Source organism: Budorcas taxicolor, chromosome 10 (genome assembly GCF_023091745.1).
Source record: "Budorcas taxicolor isolate Tak-1 chromosome 10, Takin1.1, whole genome shotgun sequence".
NCBI classification, from domain to species: domain Eukaryota; kingdom Metazoa; phylum Chordata; class Mammalia; order Artiodactyla; family Bovidae; genus Budorcas; species Budorcas taxicolor.
In genome coordinates, this window is record NC_068919.1 from 45,735,019 (window position 1) to 45,758,240 (window position 23,222).

General features: G+C 42.8%; 1 protein-coding gene across 2 annotated transcripts in view; it reads right to left on the reverse strand.

The window, feature by feature from the left end:
* TLN2 (talin 2) overlaps positions 1 to 23,222 on the reverse strand; it is a 499,959-nt gene that overhangs the window by 117,661 nt on the left and 359,076 nt on the right. For both annotated transcript variants that reach the window (XM_052646966.1, XM_052646965.1), the window contains exons 26-29: positions 21,666 to 21,800; positions 19,002 to 19,130; positions 16,774 to 16,876; positions 103 to 311 (exon numbers count right to left, since the gene is read on the reverse strand). In XM_052646966.1, coding sequence (XP_052502926.1) covers positions 103 to 311; positions 16,774 to 16,876; positions 19,002 to 19,130; positions 21,666 to 21,800 — 576 coding nt within the window. The remainder of the gene's footprint in view (positions 1 to 102; positions 312 to 16,773; positions 16,877 to 19,001; positions 19,131 to 21,665; positions 21,801 to 23,222) is intronic.

A 23,222-nucleotide genomic window follows, 5' to 3' on the forward strand; every position in this document is an offset into this window, starting at 1 on the left:
CGGGGGCTACTAGGCAAAGCTTTTGAAGGTGCTCATTACTGGGTGACAGCCTGTCAACATGTCACCGCGATGGTGACCTTAGCTGCCAGTTCTGGGCCTCACCTGCGCTAGTCTCTGCTGACTCTCGGCGTCTCCAGGTGCAATCAGGGCCTGCTTGGCCTCTTGGATGAGCATGGCCGAGCCCTCCATCACGTCCCGGGCAGAATCCAACATGGCGTGGGCAGCCGCCGGGTCACTTGTGGATGCAGCCACGCCCCGGGCAGCCTGGGCTAGTGTTTTCAGAGCTTGGGCTGTCTCTCGAGCAGCCACCCCTGGGGATTGGAAAAAAAAAGAAGCCCACCAGACTTTCTATTAGGTTTCATCCAAAAGCCATACTTCTACTTGGGAGTAAATCTCTAGATCCTTCTGAAGAGAAGAGAATCCTCAGACAGTGCCTGGCATAGGTAAGCTCCAAATGGCTTTTTATAAAATTTGAATTGATGTGCTTCTCAAAGAAGTAGCCCGTGCCACTGGCTCTGGGCTGCTCCAAGAGGGATGTCAGAGCAAATGCCACACTAAAATCTCTTTCCTTCCGCTTCTGTCCCCTGCACTGTCCCATCTGTCCTCAGACCTCAAATGCCAAGTGCACAGAATCCAAGTCACAGATAAGTCATTCTAATTCACTTTTCTTTCCAGCCATTTCTAACAGGGCATAACTTACATACAACAAAGTGAACAAGTCTCCCAGGAAGACTCACTGAGTCTACAGATGTGTACACGCACGTACCTGGCATCCAGATGCAGACAGAACATTTCCATACACCTGTACTCCTTCCCAGTTAATAGACTCTCACACCAGAAGTAGTCCCTATTCTAGTTTTTATCACCTTAGCCTAGTGTTACCTGCTCTTAAACTCCGTGTTTTCTGAACCACACAGCAGGTGTTCTTCTTCGTTTAGTTTCTTTCTCTGACCATAACGCTGTGAGATTTGCCCACGCTGTCACACACAGCAGTCCATTTTTTCCCTTGCTGCATAATATTCCATTATGGGAACACAGCAACATCTGCTTATCCACTCTTGCTGGACATTTGGGGACTGTTTCCTGTGTGGATTATTATGAATGAAACTACCAGAAAAATTCTCATAGCAGCATTTAGGTAGACAAATGGAATTGATTCTAGCAGATTGAAACCTAGAAGTTGAATTCCTAGGCCACAGAGGAAGTGTATATTTAGCCTTGGCAGACACTACAAAACTTCTTCAGAATGTTTTTGCCATTTTACACCCCACCAGCACCATATGAGAGTTCAGTTACTCTATATCCTGACCCAAACTTGCTATTGCTAGATTTTTTTCTTTTTAGCCAACTCTGAGGAGTGTTCAGCTGCATCTCACTGAGATTTTTCTTTTTTGGGAGGTGGGGGGTGGCAATGATTGACATGTGGGATCTTAGTTCCCTAACAACAGACTGAATTCATATCACCTGTAGTACACAGTCTTAAAGTCTTAACTACTGGACCACCAGGCAAGTTCCTTACTGAGGTTTAATTCTTCTGCCCCTAGTGAGCAGTGATGTTGAACACTTTTCTCAGTGGCTGGACATCCTCTTTTGTGAAGTGCCTGATCATCTTTAAATTTACTTCTAAAGATGATGGGCGGAGAAGACAATGGCACCCCACTCCAGTACTCCTGCCTGGAAAATCCCATGGACGGACAAGCCTGGAAGGCTGCAGTCCATGGGGCGGCTGAGGGTCGGACACGACTGAGCGACTTCACTTTCACTTTTCACTTTCACGCATTGGAGAAGGAAATGGCAACCCACTCAAGTGTTCTTGCTTGGAGAATCCCAGGGACAGGGGAGCCTGGTGGGCTGCCGTCTATGGGGTCACACAGAGTCGGACACGACTGAAGTGACTTAGCAGCAGCAAGATGATGGGATTTGGTGATAAACTGTAAATATAACCCAATTCTTAAAAAAATGATAGGACTTCCCTGGTGGCACAGTGGATTAAGAATCCACCTGTCAATGCAGGGGACATAGGTTTGATCCCTGGTCTGGGAAGATTCCACATGCCTTGGAGAACCAATCCAGAGCCACAACTACTGAAGCCCACACACCTCAGAGTCTGTGCTCTGCAACAAGAGAAGCCACCACAATGAGAAGTATGCACACTGCAACGAAGAGTAGCCTCCGCTCACTGCAACTGGCAAAAGCCCGCACATAGCAACAAAGACTCGGCACAACCAAAAATAAATAAATTTTAAAAACTTTAAAAACTATAGCACCTCCTCTCATAGAAAGGAGAGGTGCCACCCTACATGACACCTAGAACTTGGCACACCGAAGAAAAGGATGAAGACTGGAAATGCCGAAGCGTATAATAAAAGGCTCCCAGAACCCGGGGGACTGCAGAATATCCAGCCTCAAAGCTTGTCTCATGAAACCATTTCAGATGAGGACCAGCGCTGCAAAGCTTCTTATCTGTGGACACACTTGAGATCTGAGGTTTCTTACATCTCAGATGTGTAAGAAAGGGGTCAGACCCTGCACAGTGCTCTCTGGGACACAGAACCATTAGGGATTCTTGTCAGAATCCACAACATCCGCATGAAGAATTCAGATCATCTTCTCTTTCACCACAGGCTTTGGCTATAGGCCGAAGGCTTCATCTACAGGCTTCGGCTGGATGGTCTCTGGGCACCACTGAGCGTGGCCTTTACTGCCGCTGATTCACCTGAGTGGGCACAGATGCAGCAGGTGGTCCTTGCCTTAACTGGAGATGAGGTGACCTAATACAATAAAGAATGTGAAAGGCCCCGGACCCATAAAACAAGCTCATAGTGTTGCAGACTGGCTCATCTGTAAATATTTAGGAAGCTACACAGCTGGGACATAACTTTACAATCTAATCAAGAAAAATTACAAAGCTGCCAATCTACCCTTTATCACCTGGCACTCCTGAGCATAGCATGTGGAATGAGTGCATGTTTTTTAAAAAGTGTTTTTTATGGAAGAGGAGAAAACATAAAGATAAATAAAGCCAAGGTGAAGGAGACAGACACGCTGAGCAGAAGTCTGCATTTTATGCTGAAGTTGCCGGCACAGGATGGAAGAACATCCTTGCTCAGAAGGGCCCCAGGGTGGTTAAGACCTTGTACAGCTCGGGGCTGGTGAGCTGTGTGGGCTAAACTCCTGCCACCTTTTCCCTCTGGGCATTGGTTTCCCACAGGTTGTAGGAGAGGATGAGACCACATCTCTGACCAGAGAAAATTCGACACTGTGATTCCTTAGACCTCGCCTCTTGACTTCCTACAGGGACTCTTGAATTTATCTGAGTTGTATGATTTTGGAAGAATAAAACATTTATCACATCTAATTAGAAAAGTCATGATCATGCAAAAATCATTCACGAAAACCTTTTATAGACTCAAACAGTTTTTCTAAAAGGCAGAAACCAGGAGAGTGGAATTCCAAAAGCTGAGGCATATCCACCCTATGTGTTTTCTGCTGAGGACTCACTATGAAATCTCTAGGCACATCGGGAATCCTCTCTGGAAGGATTAGGTTTTGGAGAAAGCAGAAGCCACACCAACAAATGGATGAAGGAGGACCACCAGATGGCAGGGAGCCCAATAAACATCCAAGTCTGTATGGGGCTGAATTTATGGCAGTGTTCTCAACAGTGATGTTGGTTATCATCAAGGTCATGTGTCCAAGCAACCACCACTCCCACCCACCCCAAATTATTCCTGTAGTCAAGCATGCAACATACCCCAAACTGCCAGTGGGAAACACTGAAGCAGGCAACTATTTCAATAACCACAATCCTTGGAAGACACAGATTACGTTCACAGTATTCCTGTCAGCTACTTCTCAAAATACTGGGTTGGCCAAAAAGTTCGTTTGGCTTTTTCCATAAGTGGGAAGTGAAAAACCCGTATGAACTTTTTGACGAACCCAACATATTCAGCAACAGAGCTTGCTGCTGCTGCTGCTGCTAAGTCGCTTCAGTCGTGTCCGACTCTGTGCGGCCCCAGAGACAGCAGCCCACCAGGCACCCCCGTCCCTGGGACTCTCCAGGCAAGAACACTGGAGTGGGTTGCCATTTCCTTCTCCAATGCATGAAAGGGAAAAGTGAAAGAGAAGTCGCTTAGTCCTGTCCAACTCCTACTGACCCCATGGAGTGCAGCCTACCAGGCTCCTCTGCTCATGGGATTTTCCAGGCAAATGTACTGGAGTGGGTTGCCATTGCCTTCTCCAACAGAGCTTAAGGAGGCACATTAATAATATGAAATACAGGGGAATTCTTTATCAAATTATCATTCCTGATCAGAATTCATGTAGATTGTGTGTAGACAGCAATAGATCACATATCAAACTCACAAGGTAAAAACCATGTATGCATACTCATAGCTGATTCATGCTGCTGTAAGCAGAACCTAAGACAACATTAGGAAGCAAATGGCAACCCTCTCCAGTACTCTTGCCCGGAGAATCCCATGGAGGGAGGAGCCCGGTAGGCTACAGTCGATGGGGTCGCGAAGAGTCGGACACGACTGAGCGACTTCACTTCACTTCATACTCCAATTAAAATATAAATTTAAAAATTCATGTATGAAAGATTTTTTAAATCTGCCCCAAAGGATCTGGAAAGGGTTCTGTGTAACTGTAATCAGACGAGACTAAATGCATTTGAACACCATGCTGGCCAAACCCCGCCTCCCCCCCCCCCCGCCCCCCCCCCCCCCGCCCACAGACACATACATCTGAGTTAGAATACAGTCCAGGGGCAGCCTGTGTATAACTTCTGCATACCCCATACATCGCAGATGTGGAGAGGGAACTAACACCCAGGGAGAAGTCGTCCACACTCACGTCCTCTCCCTGCTTCCCATCAACTCTTCAACTTTATTGAAACGGCCTTCAACAGGGAGAGTCAGTGACTTAGTTTTTCCTTAAGCCAAGCGGATGCTTCAGTCCCTCTCTTCAGTGTCTTTCTAGGCAGACACTGTGAGCTGAGAGACATCCCTCTCTCCTGGTTTCCTTGCTATAAGGATGCGCATTCTCGTGTCTTTCAAAGATTTCTATTGCTCAGCCTTCTCCTTAAAGGGTTCTGCAGGGTTATATCTGATAAAATTTTTCTTATTGTACCACTACCCCCACCCCAGGGCAAACTTATCTACCTCCCTACCATGGTATGAACCAACACCATTTTATTCAAATTTTAAAAATATTTATCTCCAGCTCAGACTTCTCTACTGAGTTCCGGAGGCAAATATCTAGTTGCCTAATGAGTGCCTCTCTGTGGATATCCTGCAGACACTTCAAATTGAATCCATTTGAAGTTGAACCTGGAATCCTGAAATTCCAGCTCTCAACATGGCTGCCCATGATCCAGTGTTTCTACCACAGTGAGTTCAGCTATCAGGCTAAACTTAGAGCTGTCTATGTTACTTTTCTTAAACTTAGGAAACAATTGCCAACAATTGTCAAGTCTCTTTGTCTTTAATCCATCCCTCATCTCCAAGGCCATTTCTAAATACAGTTTTACATTTGGAAGTTCTCAGATCACGTACTGCTGAAGCCTGGTGTGAAGCATTTTGAAAACAATCTTGTCAGCGTGTGAAGTGAGTGCAGTTGAATGGTAGTCTGAAAATTCTTTGCATTGCTTTTTTTGGGATTGGCATGAAAACTGACCTTTCCCAGTCTTGTGGCCATGGCTGGGTTTTCCAAATTTGCTGACATATTGAGTGAACTGGTTCCAAATAGGAAAAGGAGTACATCAAGGCTGTATATTGTCACCCTGCTTATTTAACTTATATGCAGAGTACATCATGAGAAACGCTGGACTGGAAGAAACACAAGCTGGAATCAAGATTGCCAAGAGAAATATCAATAACCTCAGATATGCAGATGACACCACCCTTACGGCAGAAAGTGAAGAGGAGCTAAAAAGCCTATTGGTGAAAGTGAAAGTGGAAAGTGAAAAAGTTGGCCTAAAGCTCACCATCCAGAAAACGAAGATCATGGCATCCGGTCCCATCACTTCATGGGAAATAGATGGGGAAACAGTGGAAACAGTGGCAGACTTTTTTTTTTCTTTTTGGGCTCCAGAATCACTGCAGATGGTGACTGCAGCCATGAAATTAAAAGACGCTTGCTTACTCTTTGGAAGAAAAGTTATGAGCAACTTAGATAGCATATTGAAAAGCAGAGACATTACTTTGCCGACTAAGGTCGGTCTAGTCAAGGCTATGGTTTTTCCTGTGGTCATGTATGGATGTGAGAGTTGGACTGTGAAGAAGGCTGCGCGCCAAAGAATTGATGCTTTTGAACTGTGGTGTTGGAGAAGACTCTTGAGAGTCCCTTGGACTGCAAGGAGATCCAACCAGTCCATTCTGAAGGAGATCAGCCCTGGGATTTCTTTGGAAGGAATGATGCTAAAGCTGAAACTCCAATACTTTGGCCACCTCATGAGAAGAGTTGACTCACTGGAAAAGACTCTGACGCTGGGAGGGATTGGGGGCAGGAGGAGAAGGGGACGACCGAGGATGAGATGGCTGGATGGCATCACGGACTCAATGGACGTGAGTCTGAGTGAACTCCGGGAGATGGTGATGAACAGGGAGGCCTGGCGTGCTGCGATTCATGGGGTCGCAGAGTCGGACACGGCTGAGCGACTGAACTGAACTGAGTGCAGCACTTTAACAACATCACCTTTTAGTATGTTAAATGGCTCAGATGGAATTCCATCACCTCCACTAGCTTTGTTCATAGTAATACTTCCTACAGCCCACTTGATTCCAGGATGTCTGGCTCTAGGTGAGTAACCACACCATAATAATTATTGAGTCATTAAGACCTTTTTTTGTATAGTCTTCTGTGTATTCTTGCCACCTCTTCTTAATCTCTTCTGCTTCTGTTAGGTCCTTACTGTTTTCGGTCCTGTATCATGCCCATTTTTGCATGAAATGTTCCCTAGATATCTCCAGTTTTCCGGAAGAGATCTCTAGTCTTCCCTATCTATTGCTTTCCTCTATTCCTTGGCATTGCTCTTATCTCTCCTTGCTATTCTCTGAAACTCTGCATTCTGTTGGGTATACCTTTCCTTTTCTCCTTTGTCTTTCACCTTTCACTTCTCTTCTTTCCTCAGCTATTTGCAAAACTTCCTCAGACAACCACTTTGCCTCCGTGCATTTCTTTTTCTTTGAAATTATTTTGCTCACTGCCTCCTGTACAATGTTACGAACCTCCGTCCATAGTTCTTCAGGCACTCTGTCAGATCTAATCCCTTGAAGCGATCTATCACCTCCTCTTTATAATCATAAGAGATTTGATTTAGGTCATATCTGAATGGACTAGTGGTTTTCCCTACCTTCTTGAGAGATTAAAGTGCCAGTGTTCTTTGGATCATAGAGAAAGCAAGGGGGTTCCAGAAAAACATCCACTTCTGCTTCATTGATTACACTAAAGCCTTTGAGTGTGTGGATCACAACAAACTATAGAAAATTCTTAGAGAGACAGGAATACTAAACCACCTTACCTGCCTCCTGAGAAATCTGTATGCAGGTTAAGAATTAACAGAACCAGACATGGAACAACAGACTGGTTCCAAATTAGGAAAGGAGTACGTCAAAACTGTATACTGTCACCCTGCTTATTTAACTTCTATGCAGAGTACATCACGTGAAATGCCTGGCTGGATGAAGCACAAGCTGGATTCAAGACTGCTGGAAGAAACACCAAAAACCTCCAATATGCAGATACCACTCTAATGGCAGAAAGTGAAGAGGAACTAAAGAGCCTCTTGATGAAGGTGAAAGAGGAGAGTGAAGAAACTGGCTTGAAACTCAACATTCAAAAAACTAAGACCATGGCATCTGGTGTCATCACTTCATGGCCAATAGAAGGGAAAAAGTGGAAGCAGTGACAGATTTTATTTTCTAAGTGATTTTCAAAATCACTATGGATGGTGACTGCAGCCATGAAATTGAAAGGCACTTGCTTCTTGGAAGGAAAGCTATGACAAACCTAGACAGTGTATCAAAAAGCAGAGACATCTTGCCGACAAAAGTCCATATAGGCAAAGCTATGGTTTTTCTATTAGTCACGTATGGATGTGAGAGTTGGACCACAAAGAAGGCTGAGCACCAAAGAATTAATGCTTTCAAACAGTGGTGCTGGAGAGGACTCTTCTGAGTCCGTCGGACTGCAAGGAGATCAAGCCAGTCTATCTTAAAGGAAATCAGCCCTGAGTATCCAATGGAAAGACTGTTGCTGAAGCTAAAGCTCCAATACTTTGGCCGCCTGATGAGAAGAGCTGGACTTACTGGAAAAGACCCTGATGCTGGGAAAGATTGAGGGCAAGAGGAGAAGGGGGTGACAGAAGATGAAATGGTTGGATGGCATTGTTGACTCAGTGGATATGAGTTTGAGCAAACTCCAGGACATAGTGAATGCCAGGGAAGCCTGGAGTGCTGCAGTCTATGAGGCCACAAAATGTTGGACATGACCTAGCAACTGAACAACAACAAAATCTCCACAACAAACCACTAACATTTCTATGTGGATAATTGCAACAGCCTTCTCACTGGTCTCAGTGCCCCCAACTTTGTTTCTCTCTCATTTATCTGCACATGAAAGAAGGGTAATCTGCATTAAAGGGCAATCTAGACTGTGTCCATGGATGCAAATTTTTCGGTACGTTCACATGCTAGGAGATTAAATTTCAATTTATTGTTTTTAAAAATATGTATTTATTTGGCTGTATCGGGTCTTTGTTGCGGCTCATGGGCTCTCCAGTTGTGGGGCTTCGGCTCCAGAGTTGGCGGGTTCAGTAGTTGCGGGGCACAGGTTTAGTTGCCCTACCACATGTGGGATCTTAGCTCCCTGATCAGGGATTGGACCTGTGTCTCCTGCATTGCAAGACGGATTCTTTTTTTTAGTAAGTACTTTATTTCTGGCTGCATTTGGTCCTCGTTGCTGTGCACAGGCTTCCTCTAGCTGCATGAGCAGGGGTGTCTCTTGCTGCAGAGCACGGGCTCCAGGCACACAGGCTGCAGTCATTTCAGCACGCTGGTTCCGCAGTTGTGGTACATGGGTTTAGTTGTTCCACAGCACGTGGGATCTTCCCAGAGCAGCTGTCAAACCCTTGTCTCCTGCACTGGCAGGCAGATTCTTATCTACAGGACAACCAGGGAAGTCCGAAAGGCAGATTCTTAACCACTTGACCACCAGGAAAGTCCCTCAATTTATTTAAATTGGCTTATGAGGCCTTTTGGGGCTTCCCAGGAGGCTCAGTGGTAAAGAAACTGCTTGTCAATCCAGGAGCCGCAGGAGAGGCGGGTTTGACCCCTGGGTTGAGAAGATCCCCTGGAGGAGGAAATGGCCACCCACTTGAGTACTCTTGCTCGGAAATCCCATGAACAGAGGAGCCTGGTGGGCTACAGTCCACAGCGTCGCAGAGTCTGATACTACTGATCGACTGAGGATGCATGCATGACGCCTTTCAGGATCTGACCCCAGCCGACCTTCACAGCCTTATCTTCTCACTCCCTACCTCCCTGCCTTTTACTTGGATCCTTCTCAGTTCATTTGATTAGCCTTCTCCTGCTTTTGGGACTTCACATATGCTGTTTCCAAGTCCACATAGTTGGTACCTGCCAAAACGAAATGGGGCTATTCCTAGTCTGTTCTTCAGACACCAGCTAGACAGTCTGTCATTCTGGATGTTAATCAGTATCAGATGATACAACTTGTAAAGCAGTCCTTCCTTCAGTAAAAATCCATTTCATCATCTACATAAAATTTGGCAAGATTTCAGGAACGTGCAGAAGTTCTTGAAACTACATCTCTATTATGCCTTACACTTTTAAAAATTTACATACACTTCTCCTCCTTAGATAGTATGTGAGTTGTAATAATCCTTAAGACCCCTATCAAGTGTCAATTCTGCTTTAGTACCTTCCTTTAGCCTCTCATGAAGACAGAATTGCTCATTTTTACTGTTGTAGGCACTATATCACACTCTGCTATAATTCTTTCTTTGCTCTTGTTATGCTTTTATTTTCAAAGTAATAAATATACAGTTTTTTAAAAAACCAAAGAGGCAGAATAACTTATTGCAGATGAATCCTCCTCTCCTGAGAGACAACTAGAAACACTGGGAAAAATATATGAAACATCTGTTTGAAGACAATGGAAAGATACCAAGGAGCCGAGGTAAAGAAAGCCAAGATCCTGAAGAGAAAGCAAGCACATAGAAGTGAGTACAATGTTGCTTTTCCCTCAAGGCATTTTCTCATTTGTAAACTGCTGCCCAGAAGCTGAGAGGCTGAGCAAAACTTTCTGCAATTGCGTGGGATTGGGATGTTAAAAACATAGTTCTGAGTTCAACTGTCAGAATGGCGCTCATAAACACCACAGGTGTTTGGACAGGTGGCACAAAGGGCTACATCATGGAAAGTAAATTGGAAATAGAATTTACAATATCCAGTCAGTTTAGATCCACTCATACTATGGTGATCTGCTCATTTCTAAACCACCTGCTAAAATAAAAGAATAATCCTCTGTATCAAAGGAAGCACAATCTAGAACCTCAAATTATCTCTACAATGAAAATACCAATGATTAGCATTAAGTTTTTAAAATATCAGAAACATCAGGAGATAAGATCAGTATTGAAAACAGAGGAAAAAAACCCCAAAACAGACAACAAGATACCCATAGTTGATCTTGACATTGGATCCTCAAGGCTGGGACTTTGGAACTTCCCTGATGGTCCATCCAGTGGTTAAGACTGTGCTTTCAATGCAGGGAGCATGGGTTTGATCCCTGGTCAAGGAACTAAAACCTTACATGCTGCATGACAAGGCAGAAAAAAAAATTTTTTTTTTAAATTTTTACCTGGGTTTTAGGTAAATGTGAAAAGTATGTTGAAGAAGTTAGATGACAAGATAGAGAATTTCTGCAGAAAAGGGGGAAGTATAAGAAAGCTATCAAAAGACTAATATAAAATATGACATTAAAAAGTATAAAATATGACATTAAACATTAAAAACTCAACAGAAGGTTTAAAGATAGAATAGACACAAATAAACAGAGGAATAGTGAGCTGCAGATTAAAAAAAGCCCACAGAATAAAGCAGGAAGAAAAATTATGCCCAACATAGAAAAAAAGCATAGGAGACACATATAGTGAAAATGTCCAATATAGTGGGTAATGGGAATCTACAAACAGGAGAGAAAGATTGGGATGGAAGCAATATTAGAAGGTACAGTGGTTGAGTTTTTTAAAACTGACCTAAGAAAACGAATCTCATCCTCAAGGAGTACTAAAACCCAAGGCAGGATAAGTAGGCAAAACAGCACACAACAAAACTCTTCTGGGCACAGTGGTTGAAAATCAAAGACTGAGAAAATTCAAAAAAAATTTGAGAAAATTCAAGTAGCAGAGGGAAAACTAAACCCATATTACCTGTAGAAGAGTAAAGTGACAGCTAACTTCACAGCAGAAATAAAGGAAGCCAGAAACCAAAGGAATAACATCTTCAAAAGCTAGAAGAAAACAACTGCCAACCTAAAATTTTATAGTACATAAAATTATCCACCCAAAATAAAGGTTACACAAAGGCATTTTTAGGCAAACAACAACTGAAAGAACTGGTCACAGCAGACCCGCACTAAAGGAAATACTGCAGGGAGTTCTTTGGGCAGAAAGGAAATAATCCCAGGTGGAGGCACACTGCTATCCGGCAGGAATGAACAACAATGGAAAGGTCAATACGGACGAGCACTTTATTATTCAGTTCAGTTCAGCTCAGTCGCTCAGTCGTGTCCGACTCTTTGCAACCCCATGAATCGCAGCACACCAGGCCTCCCTGTCCATCACCAACTCCCGGAGTTCACTCAGACTCACGTCCATCGAGTCAGTGATGCCATCCAGCCATCTCATCCTCTGTCATCCCCTTCTCCTCCTGCCCCCAATCCCTCCCAGCATCACAGTCTTTTCCAATGAGTCAACCCTTCGCATGAGGTGGCCAAAGTATTGGAGTTTCAGCTTCAACATCAGTCCTTCCAAAGAACACCCAGGACTGATCTCCTTTAGGATTGACTGGTTTGATCTCCTTGCAGTCCAAGGGACTCTCAAGAGTCTTCTCCAACACCACAGTTCAAAAGCATCAATTTTTTGATGCTCAGCTTTCTTCACAGTCCAACTCTCACATCCATACATGACCACTGGAAAAACCATAGCCTTGACTAGACGGACCTTTGTTGGCAAAGTAATGTCTCTGCTTTTGAATATGCTATCTAGGTTGATCATAACTTTCCTTCCAAGGAGTAAGTGTCTTTTAATTTCATGGGTGCAGTCACCATCTGCAGTGATTTTGGAGCCCGAAAAAATAAAGTCTGACACTGTTTCCACTCTTTCCCCATCTATTTCCCATGAACTTAATTATTACTATGATGCAACTTTGAGTCTGTATTGAGGAGGTTAAATATATATAGAATTAAAACACTCAACAACAAGGAACGAGCTGGAAGAAAGATAAAGTGTAAGTGTCCCAAGATTCTTACACTGTCCAGGAAGAGGTAGACATACTAACCTATATTATACTTTTAAAAAATTGTTAGAGAATAGGCAATGAGGACTTTCCCGGTGGGCCAAGTGGTTAAGAATCTACCTGCCAATACAGGGGACATGGGTTTGATCCTTGGTCCAGGAAGATCCCACAAGTCAGGGAGCAACTAAGCCTGTGGGCCACAACCTTGCTCTGCAACCAGAGAAGCCACCACTATGAGAAGTCTGCAAGAGTAGTGCCTGCTCACTGCAATTAGAGAAAGCCCACGTGCAGCAACAAAGACCCAGCACAGCCGCAAAAGAAACAAAATAGGCAATGAAAGTACAAAAAACAAATCAAGGGTAACCGATTTTAAAAAGCACTTATAAATCTGAAAGAAGGCAAGAAAGGAGAGAAGAAAGGGTAGGTAGGACATATAGAAAAGAACTAGTAAGGTGACAAATTCAAACCTCGATATGTCAGTAATTACATTGTATGTAAGGAGACCGAATATTCCAACTGAAACGAAAATACTGTCACAGCAACAAACAACTTCTCCCCCCATAAAAGGACAACTGCATGATATACACGGGACTCACATTAAATACGAACATAGAGAAAAACTGAAAGTAAAAAGGGAGAAGATTGATGATGCATACTGTAACGAAAACCAAAATATCTATGCAAAAAACTATAAAACAATACTGAGAGAAAGGAAACCTAAATAAATGTAGAGACACACTGTATTCGTAGATTGGAAGTTCGGTGATATAAAAATGCCAATTATCTCCAGATTCAGGAAACCAAAATCAAAATCAAACCAAGAAAAAAAAAAAACTAAAAATGTTTTTATCAGTGGGAAGGCACACATTGATAGGCTGCATCTAAAACAGAGTGGATATAAAGGGTCAAGGAAGTCAGGACTAACCTGAGGAAGAACAGTAAGGTCAGGGCACTCATGTTATCGGATACACTTAGTATAAACTGCAGTGATTAGCAAAGTGTGGTACTAAGGTAGGAACAGGCAGTTAAAGCAATGAAAAAGAAGCAAAGTTTAGCAACTGATTCACACACATTGATTCGCTTCATTTATAATGAAGTGGCCTTCAAGACCATTGGGGAAAGGAAGTGCATGGATGCCCTAGTGCAAAAACAACTCCACTAGGACCCCGTTTGCCACATATAAAACTCAGTCCAGGTGGATCACAGTTCTAAATATCGCAAGTCCATCACAAACTAACAGGTTCCATTCTAAGCACACATTCATTAAGCCCAAACTGTAAGTCCAACAAAAATACCCTACTTACCCAACTGACACAATCAGCTATTCAGTACTGTAATTGGTTTAGAATACTTTACACACAAAGAATGCATAAAAACACACACACACAAATATTTTAAGTCTTACAGTACAGTACCTAGAAAAGTACAGTAGTACAGTAAAAAAGCTGGCATACAGGGCCTGGCATCACGTGAACAGGCAAGAAGAGTTACTGACTGGACGAGGGGGAAGGGGTGGGAGAGGGTAGAGCTGAAGGACTGTCAGCAACAGGGGATGGAGGGCAAGCTGCAATCTCACTCATGCCTGATGCAGATGGAATGCATATGTGCATCTTTCAAAGTCCACAGCCTGAAGGTCATAAACAGGGGACTTAATACATGGAAACTGAAACAAAGCTTCTAGACTATAACAGCAAAGAATCTCTTCATGACTTGGAAAAGTAACATTGTTAAATGGGACACAAAAAGCACCAACCATAAAGGAGAAGTACAAATTGGACTATATTAAAGTTTAAGTTTTGTTTATCAGGAAATACCTTTAAGACAGAGAAAATGCAAGCCACAATATACATGACAACTAATTCCTGCAAATATATAAGGAAAAGACAGAAAACCAATAGTTTTAAAAAAAGCACAAAAGACATGAAGAGATGCTTCACAAAGAAGGTATCCAAATGGTTGATAAACTGAAAATATCCTCAACCACACTGCTTCTCAGGGACACACAAACTAAAAACCGTAATGTGATTCCACTACACACTGAATAGAAAAGCTAAAATTGACTGAACAGAGTGGGGACGAGGATGTAGAACAATTAGAACTCTCAGGCACTGCAGGAAGGAGTGTAGCTGAGTAGCTGCACAGCTTTGTCTTTTGTTAAAGTTGCTAAGCCGTATCCAACTCTTTTGTGACTCCGCGGACTGCAGGCCACTAGGTTCCTCTGTCCATGGGATTTTCCAGGCAAGAACACAGCCTCAGTTCAGTTCAGTTGCTCAGTCGTGTCCGACTCTTTGCAACCTCATGAACTGCAACATGCCAGGCCTCCCTGTCCAACACCAACTCCCGGAGTCTACACAAACCCATGTTCATTGAGTCAGTGATGCCATCCAACCATCTCATCCTCTGTCATCCCCTTCTCCTTCTGCCCCCAATCCTTCCCAGCATCAGGGTCTTTTCAAATGAGTCCACTCTTTGCATCAGGTGGCCAAAACATTGGAGTTTCAGCTTCAACATCAGTCCTTCCAATGAATACCCAGGACTGATCTCCTTTAGGATGGACTGGTTGGAACTCCTTGCAGCCTAAGGGACTCTCAAGAGTCTTCTCCAACAATACAGTTCAAAAGCGTCAATTCTTCGGTGCTCAGCTTTCTTCACAGTTCAACTCTCACATCCATACATGACCAAAGGAAAAACCATAGCCTTGACTAGATGGACCTTTGTTGGCAAAGGAATGTCTCTGCTTTTCAATATGCTATCTAGGTTGGTCATAACTTTCCTTCCAAGGAGTAAGCGCCTTTTAATTTCATGGCTGCAATCACCATCTGCAGCAATCTTGGAGCCCCCCAAAATAAAGTCAGCCACTATTTCCCCATCAATTTGCCATGAAGTGATGGGACCAGATGCCATGATCTTAGTTTTCTGAATGTTGAGCTTTAAGCCAACTTTTTCACTCCCCTCTTTCACTTTCATCAAGAGGCTCTTTAGTTCTTCTTCACTTTCTGCCATAAGGGTGGTGTCATCTGCATATCTGAGGTTATTGATATTTCTCCCGGCAATCTTGATTCCAGCTTGTGCTTCTTCCAGCCCAGCGCTTCTCATGATGTACTCTGCATAGAAGTTAAATAAGCAGGGTGACAATATACAGCCTTGACATACTCCTTTTCCTGTTTGGAACCAGTCTGTTGTTCCACGTCCAGTTCTAACTGTTGCTTCCTAACCTGCATACAGGTTTTTCAAGAGGCAGGTCAGGTGGTCTGGTATTCCCATCTCTCTCAGAATTTTCCAGTTTATTGTGATCCACACAGTCAAAGGCTTTGGCATAGTCAAGAAAGCAGAAATAGATGTTTTTCTGGAACTCTGTTGCTTTTTCAATGATCCAGCAGATGTTGGCAATTTGATCTCTGGTTCCTCTGCCTTTTCTAAAACCAGCTGGAACATCTGGAAGTTCACGGTTCACGTATTACTGAAGCCTGGCTTGGAGAATTTTGAGCATTACTTTACTAGCATATAAGATGAATGCAGTTGTGTGGTAGTTTGAGCATTCTTTGGCATTGCCTTTCTTTGGGATTGGAATGAAAACTGACCTTTTCCAGTCCTGTGGCCACTGCTGAGTTTTCCAAATTTGCTGCCATATTGAGTGTAGCACTTTCACAGCATCATCTTTCAGGATTTGAAACAGCTCAACTGGAATTCCATCATCTCCACTAGCTTTGTTCGTAGTGATGCTTCCTAAGGCCCACTTGACTTCACATTCCAGGATGTCTGGCTCTAGGTGAGTGATCACACCATCGTGATTATCTGGGTCGTGAAGATCTTTTTTGTACAGTTCTTCTGTGTATTCTTGCCACCTCTTCTTAATATCTTCTGCTTCTGTTAGGTCCATACCATTTCTGTCCTTTATTGAGCCCATCTTCGCATGAAATGTTCCCTTGGTATCTCTAAGTCTCTTGAAGAGATCTCTAGTCTTTCCCATTCTATTGTTTTCCTCTGTTTCTCCCAGCAATTACCCTGGGATGCCAAAAATCACAAATATTGATAGTTTTGGGGATCATATTTGATTAGTTTTTGTACGCTTAGCATCAAGCCCAGTAACAAGCATGCAGAATGTGCTTGAGAAATATATGTTGAACTGCTGAAATAAAAACATCAGGTTCATTGTCAAATCAATGAACTCCTCCCACCAGCCCGTGGTCTGTACCTGGCCTCAGGGCATCATGAAGGCGAGTCTCACCTGTGTAGTGCTCATTGCCTTGAGCAGCACAGGTCAGGAGCTGCGCCATGGAGGAGCCTACTGCTTTAGATGTACTTCCCAGGTCCTGAGCACATTTTTCCAGCTGTAAGAATATGCAATGGGGAGAAGAACTTAGAAGAACTGAATCATCCACAAATGTCTTAGTCCCCAAATAACGCAAATCAAACTGGGCTTCAACTCTTTCCCATCTAATATACCAATGGCCCTATGAAGAAGTAGGGTGATAGAGGGGAAAGAACCCAGGCTTCAGGGTAAACAAATCTGAGTTCACACCCTGCCCCCTGCTTCCCTCCTCTACTTGCTACCTGTGATAGGTTTGGGTAATTCATTGAACCTCTCCAAGTCTCTGTGTCCTGAGATTATAGTATCTAGCTCAAAGGTTTTCAGAGAATTAATGTAGGTACTCAACAAATGGTAGCTATTAGTATTATGCCTTTAGAAGCTAATTCAGAAAGTCTGCAACAAATCCTTAGTGAGAATTAATTATGCCTTGGCAGGAAGTGGGCAGACATCCAGCTGTTCCACCTTCCTGGCACGTGGGACCATTACCATTGTTCAATTTGATCATAATACTTTTATGGAATTCTAACCCGAAGGAAATGCAATAGAAATAGAGGCTTGGAGTGGTAAATGCGATTATGAAAACAGGCAAAGTGCTTGCTTCCCATGACGAGCACGTCATCTTGCTTTGTCAACAGAATAAATAATTCAGAGAATAAAGTCAATAGAGGCCTAGGATATGAGTAATTGTTTGATTACTAGATGAGGACAACATTTTGGAAGAGAACTTTTGGGTGATCAGGAAGTGCATGCCATTTTAACTACAAAACATCTTTTCTAAGAGGCATTTTCTTCAAGTGAAAAACAGCCTGGTCCATTACAGGCAACCACATAATACAGTACACACAACAATTTCTTAAAAGAATTACATGATGTTTCTTGCATTCTAACTAACCAGTTGTTTTATGTAAAGGCAGAATGGGCTTCTTGGAGCACAGAACTTTGCAAAGGGTCACCTGGACCACAGTGCAAAGCCGCTGGCCCAGGAGCCAAGCCTGACCTCATCATTAGCTGGGGCACTTTAGGTAAATGACTTAACCTCTCTGAGCCCGAGTTGCCTAGTTTTTACAATGAAGGGTAGCTTGCCTTGATTATTTTCTGTGTGCTTCCTATGTACCAGGCATTGTTCAACGATAAATTAGTCTCTTTATATTCTTAACGTTTTTAGTTCATCCAAAAAATGGCACTAGTTAAAAGTTCTCAGTGTAAAATATCAAGGACATTGTTAGGGAGTCCTGTAGATCTGGGTTCAAACCATGATTGTGATGCTAATGCCAGGTAGCATGAAGAAGAACAGTGACCAACATACACCTCTGTTTTCTCAGCTGTAAAATGGGATGAACAACACTTGTTAATCAAGTTACTGTCAGGATAAACTAGATGGATTGTGTGTGTTTACACTGCTTAACAGGTGCTTAATAAATGAAGGTATCTTATCAGCAATGTTCAAGAGTAAGGGAAAGGAGGTATCTATATATAAACGAGGACAATTGGTAAAACTGTAGCCAAGAGAACCCCGGCACAGGCATTAGGAGAGAGAACGTGATTAAGTTAGACTTCTGGTGCCATCATTCCATTTGCTGTTGTGGGTTTACTACAGCAAAGTGCTTTGTCACTGCCCATTATATTATGGAAAAAAAAATTTTTTTTTAATATGACTGGTGAAAATAATTTGCATTTATCTTTATAACTTAACTGCCACCCATTTCACAGATAAAATACTTTGAACACAGAGATCAGGACTTGCCCACAACTGGTGGATGATACATCCTGAACCAAGAAAGCCAGAACTTCTATGTGTAAACATAGTTCATTCAGCTGCACTGGGCATTCTTTTCAGACAAAGGCACAGGATTAGAACCCTGGCCTCAACCACCAGCAGGTATTGTTTAGGGAAAAGAGGGGTGAATATTAACAGATGCCTGGTCATCCCAGTCACACCCTAGGGGAGCACACACAGACCCATCACCAGAGACCCCTTGGAGCCATCTCTACCCTAACACAGTTCTAGAGACATGGGGCCATCTTGGGCTTTGCATTAACAAAGCTTGAAATTTAGGCACACTGACCTGCAACGTCTAAAAATGCCTTGATGTATCCTAATAGAAGGTGAAGCCCCACCCCTGGCAGCCACCGACATCTCCTACCGTCTCCCCGGGGAGTGGCTTCAGCTGACTCTCCACAGCCGCCATCTTGGCGTCCTGCAGTTCACTCTTCAGGGTCTGCACGGTGCTCAGTGCTGAATCGATTTCCATGGGACCACAGGCTTCATGGGCCTGTCAACAGAGATGGAAATATGTACACGAAGGTCTGCTTGGAAAAGCAACCCCAGTACCTTGCAACACATGAATGCTTTTCTGGATATAACCAATGACTCTCCTAATTTACCAAGAGCAAGCAAAGGTAACTAGCATTTCCTAAGAGAACAAAATCATGCTCAGTTAAGACTTCAGTCCTAAGTTCCCTAAATAATCAATTGTGTGTGCTTCATAACAGGATATACTTAAAGTCTCCTTGAAGCTGTTTATATCTGCAATACACTGCCTCTCAGACTAAGAGCATCCTTACTCACTGTGTCTGGGTTCTAGACATGGGGCAGCCAGCACAGTATGAGTGCACACAGAAACTTGGGAAGCATGTGGGAGCTGAATGAACAAACCAACAAATGAACCCAGGACTCTAGGGACAAGTCTATACCAAAATTCAGTTCAGTTCAGTCACTCAGTTGTGTCCGACTCTGCAACATGGACTGCAGCATGCTAGGCTTCCCTATCTATCATCAATTCTCCGAGTTTGCTCAAACCATGTCCATTGAGTCGGTGACGTCATCCAACCATCTCATCTTCTGTCATCCCCTTCTCCTCCTGCCCTCAATCTTTCCCAGCATCAGGGTCTTTTCCCATGAGTCAGTTCTTCACATCAGGTGGCCAAAGTATTGGAGTTTCAGCTTCAGCGTCAGTCCTTCCAAGGAATATTCAGGACTGACTTCCTTTAGGATTGACTGGTTTGATCTCCTAGCAGTCCAAGGGACTCTCAAGAGTCGATTCTTTTTCAAATCTCTAGATGGTAAACCATTACCTTTTCATACTGAAGGTTATGAAAGATGCTTTTCCTTAGTAAAAACTTTAAAGAAAACTACTTTATTCTGTGATCTTTTAGAAACACTAGTCTCCAAATGCTTTAATCACATCCCCCCCAACATGCTTATTAATAAATTATACACTTACAAATATATTAAAAACAGGTAAATCTTAGCATCTTTCATTTTTAGATAATAGTAACAGCAGCAGCAGTACACACTATTTGATTGATTTCTATGGTGAATATTACTAGGTGAGGACGCTGAGACATCGAGAGGTTAATTAACTTGCCAGGTTACAAAATTAGTCTATAGCAAAGCCAGAATTTGAATATTTAGATTCAAATTCTTTTTTTTAATTATTTATTTGGCTGAGCTGGGTCTTAGAACTTTGCTGTGGCCTATGGGATCTTTAGTTGCCACATATGAGACCAGTTCCCTGACCAGGGATCGAACCCAGGCCCCCTGTGTTGGGAGCACAGTCTTAACCACTGGACCATCAGGGAAGTCCCAGAGCCTATACGCTTAACCCTCACACTATATATAAAATAATTAGAAGCTCTCACAAAATCTTCATGAACCCAGTGTACAATCTTGCTTGAGTCCCACTTTGGGGCTCACAGCTCCAAAGCAGTTGTTGGAGGGGGGTGTGCAACGGTCACTGAGGAAATTTGTTAAAATGCAGATGTTTGGGCTCTATAACCTGAGATTCTGACTTGGGTACTCAAGGGCAAGGGCCAGGAACCTGTATTTTAAGTGCTTCCATGTGATTCCAGTGCAGATGGCTTCGGGACCTCTATTTGAGAAACAGGGTTCAAAATAACTTTTTTATTAGATATAATCTAAATCTCTAGATTATATCTTTCCTTAGGTGATATAGTACACTGTTTATATTATAAATTCAAATCAGCTTCAAATCTTCTTCCCTTAGTCATGTATGAGGCTGCTTGCTTCTACAAAGGGATTGTTACAGTAAGGAACAATGAATTCATGCCAGAACTTCATGCTAATACCATATCAAACAGAACGGTAAGGAGGGTCTTTGGTAATGAATAAGTTCCAGAGACAGAAACTCCTCAATCCCTGCTGCTGCAGCTAAGTCGCTTCAGTCGTGTCCGACTCTGTGCAACCCCATAGACGGCAGCCTGCCAGGCTTCCCTGTCCCTGGGATTCTCCAGGCAAGAACACTGGAGTGGGTTGCCATTTCCTTCTCCAATGCATGAAAGTGAAAGTGAAGTCGCTCAGTTGTGTCCGATTCTTTGCGACCCCATGGACTGCAGCCTACCAGGCTCCTCCGTCCATGGGATTTTCCAGGCAAGAGTGCTGGAGTGGGGTGCCATTGCCTCAATCCCTAATTCTGTTCTAAGTGATCACTTACTTTGCCCACAGTCTACCTGCATCAAGAAACAGATGACCAGTCTCCTCTAAGATTGTGAGAAATAGGTCATTGCTAGTCCCAGCGTAAGGGAGGAGGGGGGAGTATGTAAACTAGCATAGTTTAACCAAAGTCATCTGTAACCAGAAGGTGATAACTAAGTCGAGGAGACAGCAGTTAAGAGTGGTAGAAGCCAGTCCACACGAGCATATTTAATGGTCAAGCAAATGAAACAATTTCACCAAGAAACATGCCCAGCAATGTTCTGGCCCCAAGGAACACCCAGGTCACAACAGGTAGTAAGGAATTAAAACCTCCACTTCCAGCAAGCTAACTGCATGACAAGGGTGCACTTGCCTTCTGTGAAGCAGTACGCAGCTCTGCCAAGCTGGTGGCGAGGTTCTTGGCACACTGGCTCAGTTGCATGGCTGCAGCCTGGTCGCTGACGGTGGGCACTGCAGCTTTGGCAGAGGATACCATCTTGCTTCCAGGCTGTAGAGAGAAAAACAGAAAGTCAAACAGCTCCTGGGCAGCAAGAGTCAGAGAAGAGAGACCCGGAGAGCAAGGCCCCCGTATCAGTCACAACTGACTTTGGCCTAAAACAATGAATATTAAAACTATCTAGTTTCCCCCAAAATTTGCCACCCCAAGTCAGATACTCTAGGGCAGGACATTCTAGGAATGTTTGAAACAAAAAGTATGTGTCTTTGTGGGTAGAGTGGGGAGTAAAATTAAAATTGGGATGGTGGCTTGAAATTCTTATTTTAAAAAGATTTGAAAGAGAGTTCTTTTTTTTGAAAGAAATTTCTTGTTAAAGATATTGTGTTTCTTGGAATAGCTCTTGAATCTGTGTCTCAACTATATCTAATAGACTATTCAGAGAAATACAGGGATGTAATATGAAACAAATGACCTCTCAAATCTCAGAATCCAGGAAAATTTCACCATGTGTGGCTGCTGTGTGCATGCACATATATTTTCCAAAATAAGATTATACTACTTATTCTGTTTTTCAATCTTGTTCCGCATATTCTATTTTTTTGATAGCTGTTATAACACTCCAGTGTATACGTCTGTTATGACTTTTCAATCCTGTATTGAGTATGTTTTCATATTTTCAAATATAATAAACAATAATGTGATAAACACTTCTGTAGCTAAAATTTTGTACACATTCATTTAAAAAAAAAATAAATTCTATGAAATAAAGTTATCAGAGCAAAGAGAATACATAATTTTAAGGGTTTTGATATGTATGCTACACAACTGCTCTTAGCACAGCTATAACAATTTAAATGCCAGGTCATAAATATCAACAACATAGGAATATTATTAATATTTAAAGAATACAAGAGGATTTATATGAAAAATTAGCATGAATATACAAAAAGCATAAAGAGACAAGTTTACATAATAAAAACAAATAATTGAAACAAGACCAATATTAAACACCGTGAAAACCACAGAAAGGCAAAATCAAACAAGAAAGCTTTACCAAGCAAATTGGTAAAGACTTTTTAATGACTGCTTTCCCAGCTTGCAAGAGATGTATTAAAAAGTGTGCTCCATACACTGCTAGCTGTACATTCAGATTCATTCATCCTTCTGGAAAGGCTCTTTTATCACGCATAGGAAGAAAGTTTAAAATGCAAACTTGAAAAAAAGTTTGAAACTTGTGGTCTGTTGATTCCATTTCTATTTATTTCTGACTCTGAACTTATTCTTGTAAAAGTCTGATGCACAGCAAGATTAGAAGAACAAAAGAAACAGGAAAACAAGTGTAGGGGCTGGCAGAGTAAGCCTGGAACACATCCACAGTGTACTATTCTAAGACCCCACAATCCTGCTGACCGTGGGGCAAACACGACTGACTCCAGGCCCGCTAACCACCTACAGCAGAAGACATAAACAACT